Consider the following 14,213-nt stretch of genomic DNA (forward strand, 5'->3'; position numbering starts at 1 on the left):
TCCAATCCAATCCTCCATTAATTATAAACCACAAGTTGAAAACCAAGATAAAGGGGTGTATTCAATTAAGATTATAATAGATTATAATTACAAGATTACAATGTAATGGATTTCAGAAGGATTTGTATTTACAAGATTTTAATAGATTGAAATTACATGGTTTTATTTATGATTTTAATAGATGCAATTTCACTTACAATTCGTTTGGATGAGGAAATTTAAAAGTACAAAGAATTTCATAAATAACGAAATTTAAAATGATAGAAATTAATGTTCCAGAATTTGTAAAGTTTCTTGTTTGGGTGACTAATTTAAAACACGGAATTTAACCTTTATTTGTAAAGTTATCTTTTTTTTAAAAACTCAATCTCTCTTGGAATTTTAGAAATGATGACTTTTAAATAGAATTTAAACTTGGGATTTATGATCTCCAAATTCCATGTTTTTTTCCACACAGAATTTCTAAATTTCTAGTTTTTTAATCCAAACACCGGAATTGGTTCATGTCAATTTAGAAATTATAAGTTTTGTCAAAATTTCAAGTTTATTTCCCTCGTCCAAACGCACCATTAGGATTTTTTTGCTGCTTGTGGCATAATCTCATATTTGGTTTGCTTGTAGCTTTTTGGGCAACTGATACTTTCGGATCTGTACTCCTCCTTTATACTTCACCCTCATCTTTTCTCATATTTTTCCTTTTTCTCTCTTTCTTCCTCGTTTTCTATTTTCTTTTCTTTCCTTTTTCCTTCTCTTCTTCTTCCGTCATTTGTGTTTTTTTTTTCCTTATTTGGCTTTGGTCAATTATTGACGTGCCCTTCACTGAAGGTAATGTGTTATACATATAGTGGCTGATTCTTCTTTCAATATTGTCATCTCTGCTAACTCTCTGACTCTCTCTCCTCCCTTGGCTTTCTTCTCCATCCATCAATTTCTCTATGGCCTCCTTCACCCTTTCCTTTCTCACCACCACCATGATCTTCTCATCGTCTATCCACTTCACTTGAAATTCCACACAAACTCTCACTGCAATATTTAGAATATGTTCAACAAGTTTTTCATTCATAACTTGGAGGTCTGAACAGCTAGATGCCCAATTTTGTGGGTCTTTGTCCTTCAAAACAATGACTCCCATGCCCCCTAAGGAGTTAGTTTGCTGGGCTAGGTGATTTGACGTGTTTCCAATCTAAAGACATACATTTGTTTTTATGCCTAGTCTGGTGTAGGTTTTTTTTTTTCTGTTATCTGCTCTGGTGTGTTGGTGGTTCTTTTCATTAGTTCTTGTTGAGGGCAGTGCGTGGGTTATAAGAATCAGGCATGTAAGCGTGAGGTTTGTTATGAGATTTGGTATTTATATACCCACTTAAAAGTCTCACACCATACACCACTTAATGAAATACTTTAAAATCGATAAATTTTTGTATACTTTAGTAGGCTATTGAGCTCACACTATTCTTCATGGATCCGACATCTTCAAGAACAGCTTCCTCCAATCCAAATAGTAAACTTATCCAAAGCTTTCACATGAGCATCATTCACTCCCTCCATGGCCTCTAATAATATTTCCATACAATCCTCAATGGTGCTCAATTCTCTATATGGAGAGGATACTTCCTTCTCACTCTTATGCTCAAGCCTTGCCAATGAAACTTCAGTCTTGGCATTAGAAAATGCACACACATTGAAGGATGCCAAAACAATACAAGTTATACAAGAAGATGCATACCTTGAGATATGATGCCCAAACTTCTCCAATGCTTGAACAGTGTTCATGTTTGGATCCCAACTCATCCCTGTATGAGAAATGAGCTTTCCAAACTCACGGTGAATCTTGTGCAATCAGTTATTTTTCTGTTTCAATTTGTCACGATTGTATCTCTTCCTAAACTTGTCAAACAACTTCTTTTCTATTCCAACCCACTCATTCTTATCTAAAGTATTGGTTTGCAAGCCCTTTTTTTTTTTTTTTGCCTCTTCATATAATAGATGAATAAAATGGTCTTCGATAGGCTTTGGTCAATTAGCTTTATCATCAAGCTCATTTTCAAGGTCCTTGTTTGACATCGATCTCTCTACTATGTACTAAATCAATGTAAAAAACAACAACAATCAATTTAAATAGCTGAAACTACAAATATGTAAATAAACTCATTATCACTACTAGGAAAACATAAATAAAACAAAAACAGCAAACAAAATAAACCCATTACCACTACTAAGAAAACATAACTAAACAAACACTACTGAGTTTATAAAATTGAGGAACTAAACAAAAGATCCAGCTCCTTAAGAATCCTACGTAGAAGAAACGATCGAGGAAGTTGAGCACGTATGAAATTCAGGAAAAACTCAGACCATTCATCTAACATAACTTTATCTTCTTGCTTTCACAAGCTTGTCATATTATCCTTTGTTTGATCATGATTAATATTCTAATCAGCATATAAGCTCCAGACAGAGAAGTTTTCCTCTGTTCGGTTTAATTGTTTTTCATTGACAACATTGGATCATGGTTAGAATTTCAAGATAAACAGACGAGATAAGAAAGATCAATGACATGCATCGTAACCATCTATATTTAAAAAAAAGAATATGTGTTAAGGTGAAAATAGAAAACCGAGTTGTTCCATTGACCATTTACGTTACAATACGAATTATGCAAAAATGTACAAAGCAATGATTTTGAAATCATAGACAGCTGACAGAGTAGATGCAAGATACTACTACAAAATAAAAGAAAATTGGATGACCAAAATTGGTAAAAACTTTGGTTTAACCCCTAATTAATAAATGAAAAAAGCAAATGCAGTTGAATTCTAAATATAAAGGGGCAGGATTAATTGACACAAATACAGTTGAATTCTAAATGATGAAGGGGAAGGACTAATTGACACTAACTCTTTGTACGAAGAGGATTAATTGACACAAAAACTCACATTACCAACAAACAAGAGAGCTTCAAGTTTCTGCCCTGGAAGCTTGAAACTTGAGCCAGCTCGAGCGAACCAGCAATAGCAAACGATGAGAGAAAAAGAATTCAAGAAAAACGCATTTGTTATGTTTTTAATAATAGGGGTCTTTTTGAGTTTGTTTTGGGTTTGGGTTTTTTAAAATGAGCCTACCAAACGAGTTTTTGGGCCTTTGAATTTAAAATCTGTTTTTGAGTTTATAAATTTGGACCACCTCTAACGATACCACACGAAACAGAAACAGTGGTAACACTAATATCATGTTTCTCAAACAAATGCAAACAAACAAGGACGACGATCAAGATTGGTGTCCTTAGTTTAGTTTAGGAAAAGAGAAAGGCTTGTAGCAAACTAATTTAATTATATTATCTTAAATGCTAGATTTTGGGTATCTTCCTATCAATAATGGTAGATTTTCCGGTTTTAGTTTCTCGTGTGATTATTTTTCCAACCCCTAATAGAAGAAGATGAACAAGGTTAGTAAATTTTGGCAATGCTTAATTAAATCAAGCGTGTATGCTTAATTAAGTCGATACACGCTTACTTATTATATATATATATATACACACGTGCATATATATCTTATAATTGAAAGACATTGATTTCTTCATCCTCTCCTTTCCTTGATTATTAAAATTGTTCAACCTTCTTTCCAACTTGAAAAAACATAATGTCGTTATCGTCGACAATGATTGTGTGCTACTGGATTCTGATAATATTGTTTGAGTCTTTTCTCATATACGCAGTCAATAAGTTTGCTGATCGGTCATCCTTACCTTGGATTAAGGTGGTGATGAGTGTCTTGGATGTCTTCTTTCATTCACAATTTTGGCCCGTTGTGGTGAAGATCCTTTTGCCACTCGAAGGCTTGGGGCAGTTGCTTACCATGATTGTGAAGACTATCCAGCATGGCCCTTACTCGGTGGTCTATAGCAACGACACTATATCTTTTCTTCCATAGGTACTTTAAAAATAAAATCAAATAAATTTACTTATAATTTTTTTGAAGTTAATCTTACATACATGCCCCAATTTACCGTCTATAAATTTTCAGAGTCAAAATTACTATAATTTAATGGCATTATGGTTAGATTTTGTGTCTTGATTTTCATTACCCCTTACGTTTTCTTGACTTGTAGTAATTGTGTGGCTCCTGTATTTTGTGTTGGAGGCAAAATATTTGCACTTGTACGGCGATCGAAATAGAACCCAAGTCCTGGAAGATGACTAGGGGTGGGCATCAATTCGGCCGAATCGATGAAATTGGTCGATCTAAATGGTAATTACCAGTTTAGTTTGGCTTTGATCAAGAAAAAGTCAAATGGTTTAAAAATCGAACCAGACCATATATGTTTTGATTTGGTTTGGTTTTGAATTTTTGTAAACCGACTTAAACTAAACTGGACCGTTTGTGTGTACATCTATTTATATTATATTATACATATTTAGTACTCTAATTAGGTGATGACTATATACTTGAATTGAATTATATTAGTTATTGAAATTTGAAGTTTTGAGCTTTAAGATGGTTTCATACTCTAGCAAATGGTTTTCTAGCCTTTAGGTGATAGTCCAGCCACCCCAACTGAGGAGTGGGGTGCTCACAAATGAGTTTTGGAATTTGAAGATATATGGGAGGGTTGCTGGGTTGGGGAGGGGGACTCAACCAATTTTGGCATGTCAATAAATAAGTCCTTTGTTTGACAAAATTTGGAGGTGAATGAAAATTTAGTGGATCAGTCACTTGTGAAAGTTGAATCGTTCAAAATGTTGGGTTAAAACAAATTTGAATCATTATTATCTTGAATACAATGACTAATGACCAACACAAAAAATACAATATATCAGTTTTCAAACAAAATGAAATTGTGTAAATTAGAAAAAAAAAAATGTATTTAGAATAATTAAGTAGAGAAATGGAACTTTCTTTTTGGTTAAGAACTTAAGAGGGAGCCAACCAAACCATGGCCCGAACACCAATACACAAAGAAACCCACAAAATCCTGAATAGGAACTGAGAAGCCTAAATCGAGAATAATCGTATCAATGTATGGATGAAATATATTAGCTAATAAAGTATTAATGTACGGATAATGAACGTCAACATTTATACGCGATGTATTTATCTATATTTCGCAATATTTAAATAATTTCAATAATCTAACACACATTTCATTTTGAAAAGTATATGAACTTTTGAGTCAAAATTCAAAGCACTAAATATCTCATGCAATGCAAGCGCGTAAAAGATAGTTAATTAACATTGATTGTTGAATTTGAGTCCACCAAGTCCATGTGATTCTGTGTAAGACTGAAGCAATATATCAATGAAGGAGACGTAAAACTGAGTTCCATTTTAGGCAGGCAAACAATCTTTTTTTTTCCCCTTCTCTTTTCATAGCACTCATCCAACGGTCACATTTCATGAGAATGTATGTAATATGCTAGGGTTTTGAAATGGTTGGAGTGTTGAGTATTGGTAGTGGTCCGATGAAATGGAGAGATTATAGAGTAGTACAGTACTACCACATCAGCATATGATACTTCCATTCAAAATTTGTCATGTGTCCCATTTAAAAGAAAATTAAAAATACTTATACAGCTGGACTTTGACCTCCAATTTTACCCTTTAAAATAACATTAGAAAAAAATTAAAATAAAAGGGGTGGAGGAGGACTCCGAGTTGAAGGATTTTTATTTTTTATTTTCTTATTTTCTAATTTTATTCCAAAGGGTAAAATTGGAAGTCAAACTCCAGTTGTATAAATAGTTTTAATTTTCTTTTAAATATGACACATGGCAAATTTTGAATGGGAGTATCATATGCTGACGTGGTAATACCGTGCTATTCTATAATTTCTCGATGAGATGAAGGTGTGGGGCCCCATAACTGAAGATAAATCATTATATTCTCATTGCAGTGTTGAATTTTTTTTTTGGGGAGGGTGGGGATCAATCAACAACAATTTTTCAACCTTTGCTCTTTATCCAATTTGGTTGTTCTTGGGGTAAATAATTAACTAGGGTTAATTTGCTACCATACAAGATACAATAATTCAGTAATTCAGTAAGGGAAAAAGCCTCACACACACACAATTAAATTTACATGAAATCTTTAGTAATTTGTTGCCCTAATTAACATAATCTACATATAATTAGTCTCATCAAAACCAGGCAATGCATATGTATTGATTTGCTTAATTTACCCCTCTTGTTTTTTTCCTAAAATTTGGACAGGCATATAATTGGTGTACAAATAGTAGAAGTTGATGATGTAAATCAAAGTTTATGAGTCATTTGGACGTGCCTAAAAAAGTTGTGACTCATAAAGATCGTCAGTTGCAGACTAATGACACTTTAACTAATTAGCAGAAATTCCACGATCATGCTTAATGACTAGGCCATGTTTACATAGATGATTAACACTTAATAATACACTAACGCCAACCAATAAGCCAACCCAAGTCGTCATGCATATATACATCAACCCAAGTCTTCGATTTGTTTGACATTTGGGGAAAGCCTAGTTGGCTCACAGCCTTAAAAAGTGTCTATAAATGGCAAAATCCATAAGGCTGGGTTTGCAGACGAAAGGGCAAAAGGGCAGGGGTGGTTAACAGTCGCTGCATGCAATAAGACACCAAAGCTTTGTAGTTCTCGACTGAAATTACCTATATACCCCATGTATGAATGTGATCTTCTGCGCACTAATTAGGGCATTGAGATTATTGACCATGGATGGACCACTTTGATACAACTGCAATTCCATGTGCTCCTTCTAGCTGCATTTTTAATTTACCATAATACAGAACTAGATGCAATCAAGTACTTCTGTACACCTGCTAGGATCGATCCTCACAAAAAATATGCATATGAATTTCACCGTTTTTAATTATTTTTCTCGGGAAAAAAAAATCATGTGAATAGGTGTTAACGATATAGAAGATGAATATTTATAATTAGTGCATAATTAACTTTAGCTTAATTATATATTTTGTACATGGGATGACGAAGCTGTATTAGCACTGTCTCTCTCTCTTTCTCTTCACTCATTAATCTGAAATCAAATGGTAGAGAGGCATTTTGGTAAATAGTGGGAAAATGATGATGGGCAATTTGCCTACCTAAGTTTATCTAAATATAGAGAGTTGCTCAGTTCATTCAGCATTCCAAACTTGAAACCCAACAAGGCAAAGGGAGAAAGCAGAGGTAAAGCGCATAGAAATCTTGTTGGCTATAATTCTTCCACCACTGGGTTGGGTGTTTTGCTTCGCTATGGCTGTAAGGTACCAGTCACATAGTCATTTATTCAATACAAAAAATTGGTGTGCTATATGTTTAATATTTAATATTAATGCTAATTAATTATTACTAATCATGATTAATATTTAATGAGGCTTTAATTTTTGCGTGTGTTTGTGGGTTATTTGTGAAATTGCAGGTGCAATTTTGGATCACCTTGTTGCTGACGCTGTTGGGTTATATACCAGGAATTATATTTGCAATTTATGTCTTAGTAAAAAAAAATTAACTAACTACATTAGGAAAATTTTGATGGTGAAGAACAACCAAGCTGTGCTGTGTTCTTAAGCTTGCCACTCTGCCTCATCCTCTCGGTTCAACCCCTACTCTCTCCAGCTTCCTCATCAACCACGCTGCTTTTTCGATTTCAATCTCAGCCGCCTCCACTAATAAGTGATTGGCTCTAATTTTTCTAATTTTTTTCTTTTCTTTATTTGCATTTTTGGGACTTATATTGAATTTTAATGTGTCTCATCCCTAACGCTAAACTACTATGTACACTAGGCCTGGCTAGACCTAGAACCAATCACCACAACCCTAACCAACGGTTAATGGACCCGAGCAAGAGCAAAACGGCGCCTCTTACTATGACCCTCACCTTTATCCTTGCGACCCACGCCTCAAACATCCTCTTGGCATAGTCCATGACACAGTAGAGCACCAGAAAGCTAGCTAGGTGAGTCGAACCGTGCTGAGGGTTTCAAATCCTAGGCCCAAGCCATACCAAATTCAAGAGCGGGCCGAGCAAAGCAGGCCTAAAGAACAGGTGGGGTAGAGCTTTGGCCTATCGGACATCGGGCTATCCACTTCGACCCATGGGCTTAGGGGCAAATGAAGGTAGAAGTATCAAACAGATTAGGCCAGTCCGAGCCATATCTTTGTGTAGGCCGGGATTAGGTAATTGGGCCCAATGGGCCGAACCTCGTTTAAAGCCCATTTATTAAATTATATTTGTTTTAGAGAAAAAAAATACATAATATTATTATATTTATATCTTAGTTCATTTTATTTCTCTAATAATATATATTAAAAATTAATTTTTTTTAAAACTAAAATAATAATTTTGTTTCCAAGTTTCAATTTTTAAAATCCGAACAATAATCTAGTCCTTTTTCTATTTAAATGTACTTGAAATAAATTTAGTGGCTCTTTTCCCAACAAATAATAATAAATCTTGTATATAAATCATTTTGAAAAATATCGAAATGAAGTTGTTAAAAAAAGAGATATTTAGTGATATACCCATTTCTAGCACTAATATTATAAATAAACCCTACACAATTGAATTCCTATAAACAAACCCAAAAAATGATAGCCGGCCTTATTGAATTTAATATTAATTATTAAATTACTTTGATGCCCTATTGAGTGCTTTGTGTATTTTTATGAGATTTTGGGATTGGGCTTGTTTTAAGAAATTGATGGCAGTTTTGTAATTTATAAGAAGTTAAAAGCTTTTTTGTTATGTTGTAAATGGACTTTGGGTGTGTTTCTAAAGTCCATTTTATATAGGGTATTTTTATAATTTTGGCCCCCATATTGGGTATAATAGTGAATCTCCCTTAAAAAAATTACAACAAAAAAAAAACGCAATACATAAGTCAAGCTTAGCGTGAGTCTATATCAGCTCATTTAGCCTGGCAAAAAATCCCCTTTAGTGGCCCATACAAAATTAACTTACTTGTGCCGGAAGCAAAGAAACATATTGCAAATAGAAAACTATACCAACCTTCCCTCCTATATATACATCCATCTCCTTGAAAGATGGTGTGGAAGAGAGGGTTCATTAAAGTGCTCTTTCCTGTGATTGATCCATCAATTTCAAAGGCAATTAACCGACTCAAAATTAAACATAATCATAACCAAATTGAGTGATTGAAGTAATTAATACTAATTCATTTATTTGTCAAGATGGATATTACATATCCAATATCATCTCTTTGATCCGTTTGACTGGTTCTAGTAATCAATAATTTTACATTTAGAAGTTGAAGCTATGGATCTTTCCCAAAGTGGTCCGGAAGGAATTTACACTGGCAATGCATTCAATTTGATGTGGAACGAAAGAAAATACTTGAGTTGGTCATGATCATGATCATCAAATGGAATTATTAAAGCTTACTCTTAGGAATCCCAACTGGTTTATCTTTAGACCTTCGCTCTACGGCTCGGGACAGTTTCTTCACCGCCTCTTTTGGAAGATGGGAGGGTTTGCTCAGCCAGTCTCCCCCATCGACAACCAATGTTGTTCCGTTGATGTATTTTCCTAAAAGCACCATACGGATGAGAAATGAGGTATGGAAATCTTTAAAGCAATGTGGAACTTTTAAGTTGCAAAGTGTTATCAATACTGTACTATCTCTCAAGTAGTAGTTGCAATTTGCGAAAGATCAGAAATCCATAAGATACTGCATAATTTGCATACAATAACAAAGCAGACATGAACCATTTCAACTACTCATATCATAAGAGAAAATTAATGGACTCATCTACAACTACTAGCACATATAGTCACTTGGTGACATTGCAATGACTGGTTAAAGAACACGTTGCCTCACTGTATTTATAACATGAAAAAGAAAAAAAGATGAAGAAAAAGGCTGCTAGTAAATATTTCATTAGTGTTTTTATCAAAACTTAAGGTAATAAGGTGTTTACTAAAAAAACGTGAAAAAAACAGAAACTTTCTTGCAAGTCAAGGGACTGTCAAAACTATTTTGCAAATAGAAGGTAAGATGGTGGGCAATTTGGAATACTCATACTTCAAGGAGTGAATTAGATTGATAACCTGCATTGGATGCAAGATATAGTGCAGCCATAGCAATATCCCATTTCTGACCTACTTTAGATACAAGAGTCTGCTCTTTAAGTGTGCTCAAAATCTCCTGAGGTAAAAGTTTACTGAAGCCAGCAGTGTCTTCAATAGGTCCTGGTGCAATACCATTGACTCTAATATCATAGTCTGTGCCCCACTCCAATGCCAAGCTTCTTGTAAGGCTATCAACAGCAGCCTGGTATAAAGGACAGAATATAGATGAATTCGGTTCAGTCAGTATCATCAGTCCTTGTAGTCAAGTGCTACTTGCTACCTTTCCCAAGTTCAGGAGAGACTAGGCTGCATTTCATACGTTGTCCATAATTTTTATTTTTTAAAAAAAAAAAGGGAAAAACAAAGAAAATAATGCATAATCGCACACGTACGAGCAAAGTTATTTCAAAAGTTTCTACGAATTTAACAAACCTTTGCTGCAGATACATGAATTTGATACCAAGTAGCTGTATAATGCAAAGTTGCACTTATGTTTATGATTGTTCCACCAACAGACGAGTCTTTTCCTGACGCTCCTTTCTTGAGATACTTAAGTGCTTCGCGACACATTGTAAAAGTGCCAACAGCGTCTATATCTATAACTGCAGGAAACAATTACTTCAAAGAATTAGAATTCATTTTAAGAGTCTAGGAGCAATTTATCAAATTAAAGGCAATATCCAGAGATTAATAATGTGGGAGATCCTTCTATGAAATATGGATAAAACTGGCTATGCTTAGGTTGATACTTGTAAAGATAAACCTGTTCGAAATCCGTTGGGGGATAGATCCTCAGATGGCACAAGGAAGTTGCCAGCTGCAGCATTCACAAGGATGTCAAGCCTCCCAAAATGCTTCACAGTTGATTCCAAAACTCTAGCTGCATCATCTCTTTTTCTAACATCGCCCTCAAGTCCAATAGCCTGCAACAAATACAACAATCTAATTTCCATGATTTTTATTTTTCTTATGGACATTAAACTGGACTTCAATGCTTAAACTTAAACCATCAAACCAAATACTTCAACAATTGCATAGATCAGTCTAATGTAAGAATGTTAAATTCGGCACTGGCAGATAATATAAAAAAGGCAAATAGTTAGAACTTTTGAAGTAGAACAAATATATTCAGCATTTTGGAAAACTCTCTGACAAGAGATTCCTGAAAATTTGGACAGGTACGTACGAGTTCTTTTAACTTGAAATTTGATAGACATAATCATCAAACATGCATTTATACATCAAATTTATTGTTTAATGATGCATGTTCTCCCACAATGATGCATTTTTTGGTCAGACTGGCAAAATAACTCGCAGCTGAACTTATTTTTCATAAATTTCTCAGGAACCAAACACAAAACGAGAATAATTGAAAACCCATAAAATGAAATCAACTATAAAGAAAACAACACAAAAATAAGATACTGAAAGATACCCAGATGATCATATGACAATTAGAGAGCATAGAAATGACATTGAACATAAAAGAGTGAAAAACACAAACAAAAGAGAGGCACCCAGGTAACAATTTGACTATAAAAGACCCGTAAACAACACAGAACACATCAACAAGATGGAATTAAAGCTTGAGAGAAGTACATGAATGCCTTGGGACTGAAAGGCTTCAACAGCAGAGTCAATGACATGTTTGCGACGACCCATAACAGCAATGGAGGCTCCATGCTGGCCCAACTGAAGCGATATCTCATACCCGATTCCTGAGGCTCCTCCTGTCAACAGAGCCACCTTCCCCTTCAGTATATCCGCCTTGAATGGAGACTCCATTGCTCTCTCTCTCTCTCTCTCTCTCTCTCTCTCAAAGTTTCTAACTCTCCTAGTTTAGAGTTTAACGGACAACGCCAGGATCGCATTCGACAAAAGAGACGTACCAAATTACCAATCAGCCGTTCGTGTTTGACTCTTCAACTGGCTGAGTAAGGTCGGCCCATAACCTCATATACTAATGTACCTTTTATTTTCAGCCCAATAAACGTTGAGAAATAAATACTTGGGAGAAATAGTTTCGCTTTCCATTACATCTTACTCATCTTTATAGTATGAGGCAAATCACAATTAGACACGTGTTTATGTTACATAGACAAAAATAAAAATAAAAACAAAAAGGTTTATTGACAAAAATATATCAATGTTGTGAGTTGTGAATGTTTCACACAAAACAAATTCTGCATGTCAACTCCAAGCCTACGTCAAATTACAGTTTGATTAAGTTAACCTCAGGATTACATTAGTTTATTAGTTTACTAAAACCTACTCATACATACTATAATATTGTATTAGTTCCCAAATAGTTAACGACGTATTGACAATGATCCTTCTCCAACTTTGGTTGAAATGAAATCTCATTATTCTAATTATTAAAATAATTACAAATTCTAAATTGCAAAATTCAGTAGCCGTCAAATGTTTTTTCCTTAAGAATAATGTTACTTTTATCAAATTTGTATATCATATTTTCGTATCATCTTATGTAGGAGATGAGGTGGATAGCCATATTAATTAAAATCAATATAACATTTTCTTTTCTTTTATAATTTATTGACACTTTTTAATCAATGTGAATGTGCACCTCATAGTAAGAGTCTACTCTTTCCGTGATCTTGTACGGTTAAATTTAATAAATAAATAAAAACCTTTATTTAGAGAATGGAGGATGAATGGAACACTTTGATAAAGTCAAAGCCATCCAATAATTAGAAATATTTGTGAAAAAGTGCTTTTTATCGGAACATTAGATCTAAGATTCATAATTATGTCTAAATTAATTGTCCACGGTTTTCCCTCTACTATTAATTAAAAATATCTTAGTCTTCAAGCTCACAATTCTCATATGAGAAATGATGTCAGCCCACCACATAAATCTGAAATCGAATGTGCTTATGGCATATTCGAACGTGTATTGGTCAACCTCCACCCACTGACCATGGAGTTTTTTTTTTTTTTTTTTCTTTTCTGTATTTGGTTTTTTATGAGGACCAAAAAGAGTGTTAACCAACCACGGAATCGTTGATAAATAAATCCAGCGGGAGAAGAAAATTGTGGTTTTTTATTTTTCTTCCTCAGATGAATTCATCGTACCCTGGCTTAAATATAATAAATCATGTTATCATGCGTGATTATTTTAATCACCAGTGTGCATCTTGTTTACAACATTAATAATAGTGTTAAACATATTTTAAAGCATTTATTACTGTACTAATCTTCTTCTTAAAATATTTTCATTGTACTAATATCTTTTCAATTCGTATATACGTGTATAACTTTAGAGAGCATTCAAAGGTTTCGTAGGATGTGTGTTTGTATTTCTAATTAAGTATGGCCGTACGTATTTCTTTTTCTTCGAGAATCGTACATACGAATGTATTTCCAAGCATGGATGAAAAGGATTTGTGCAAATACATGGTCCCCATATCTCCCGTGAAAAATGAGTTGATGATGGACCACAAAAATTCTCAAAACCCAGATCGCCATGGCTTTCTAATCTTTGGTTTTGAATTGGTGACATCGATATCTCATCATCCAACTCAGAAGAATGGACCATAAAACAGCAGAAGGTACTACTAGGCAACAACAAAACGAAGGCAAAGGCAACTTTGCTATCTGAATGTTTTGATAAATGTAGCAATATTATTAGTTTATTTATGGCAATGTTAATTTAATACCTAAATTAGTTTGTATAAATTTAAAGCAAAATATGGTTTTTCATCCATTATGACTTGTTAATCTTTTGGCATATCCAATCCAACTGACATTGCAAGCATCTACAATCATGCTCTCTATTTTTTAGTTAAATTTTAGCTAAAAACATATAAAAGTTATTTTATGAGGTCTCTATAAAATTTAAACTTCAATCATACTCTCTAGTTTAGGGAGTCATAAATGTTATAACTCTTTTTTAATTGATCTATCTCTATTTAAAAATAATATAAAAAATAGTTAGCGTTAATTAAAGGTTTGAAATACTCATTAAATAAAACAGCATTAAATTATAGGTAGCCCTTAGGAGTCCTTTCTCTCTCCTCATATTTAGGAGCTCTTAGATGTCTCCTTATTTTAAGAGGTGGATAGAGAGCATAGTTGGAGTTGTATTTTTCTAAATCATCCTTGCAAAAAATCTG

The 14,213-nt window shown here is 33.9% G+C and overlaps 1 protein-coding gene and 1 pseudogene across 1 annotated transcript; both read right to left on the reverse strand.

Moving 5' to 3' along the window:
* On the reverse strand, positions 569-2,061 carry LOC109948526 (annotated as a pseudogene).
* LOC18778155 (peroxisomal 2,4-dienoyl-CoA reductase) lies at positions 9,131-11,999 on the reverse strand. Its single transcript, XM_007211649.2, has 5 exons — positions 11,677-11,999; positions 10,841-11,000; positions 10,510-10,679; positions 10,057-10,279; positions 9,131-9,534 (listed from the first exon to the last, which is right to left on the reverse strand). Exons 1-5 carry the CDS (start codon positions 11,860-11,862, stop codon positions 9,380-9,382), a joined length of 894 nt encoding a protein of 297 aa, XP_007211711.1. The 5' UTR covers positions 11,863-11,999; the 3' UTR covers positions 9,131-9,379.

Source organism: Prunus persica, chromosome G4, assembly GCF_000346465.2.
Source record: "Prunus persica cultivar Lovell chromosome G4, Prunus_persica_NCBIv2, whole genome shotgun sequence".
Taxonomy (NCBI): Eukaryota; Viridiplantae; Streptophyta; class Magnoliopsida; order Rosales; family Rosaceae; genus Prunus; species Prunus persica.

What these genes read in the sequence shown, in the direction of transcription:
- LOC18778155 (XM_007211649.2), bottom strand. Translation starts at nt 11,862, where the DNA reads ATGGAGTCTCCATTCAAGGCGGATATACTGAAGGGGAAGGTGGCTCTG. An exon ending in TTCATGTATCTGCAGCAAAG is followed by an intron (nt 10,280 to 10,509) that starts GTTTGTTAAATT and finishes CCTTTATACCAG; the next exon opens with GCTGCTGTTGATAGCCTTAC. An exon ending in ATATCTTGCATCCAATGCAG is followed by an intron (nt 9,535 to 10,056) that starts GTTATCAATCTA and finishes TGGTGCTTTTAG; the next exon opens with GAAAATACATCAACGGAACA.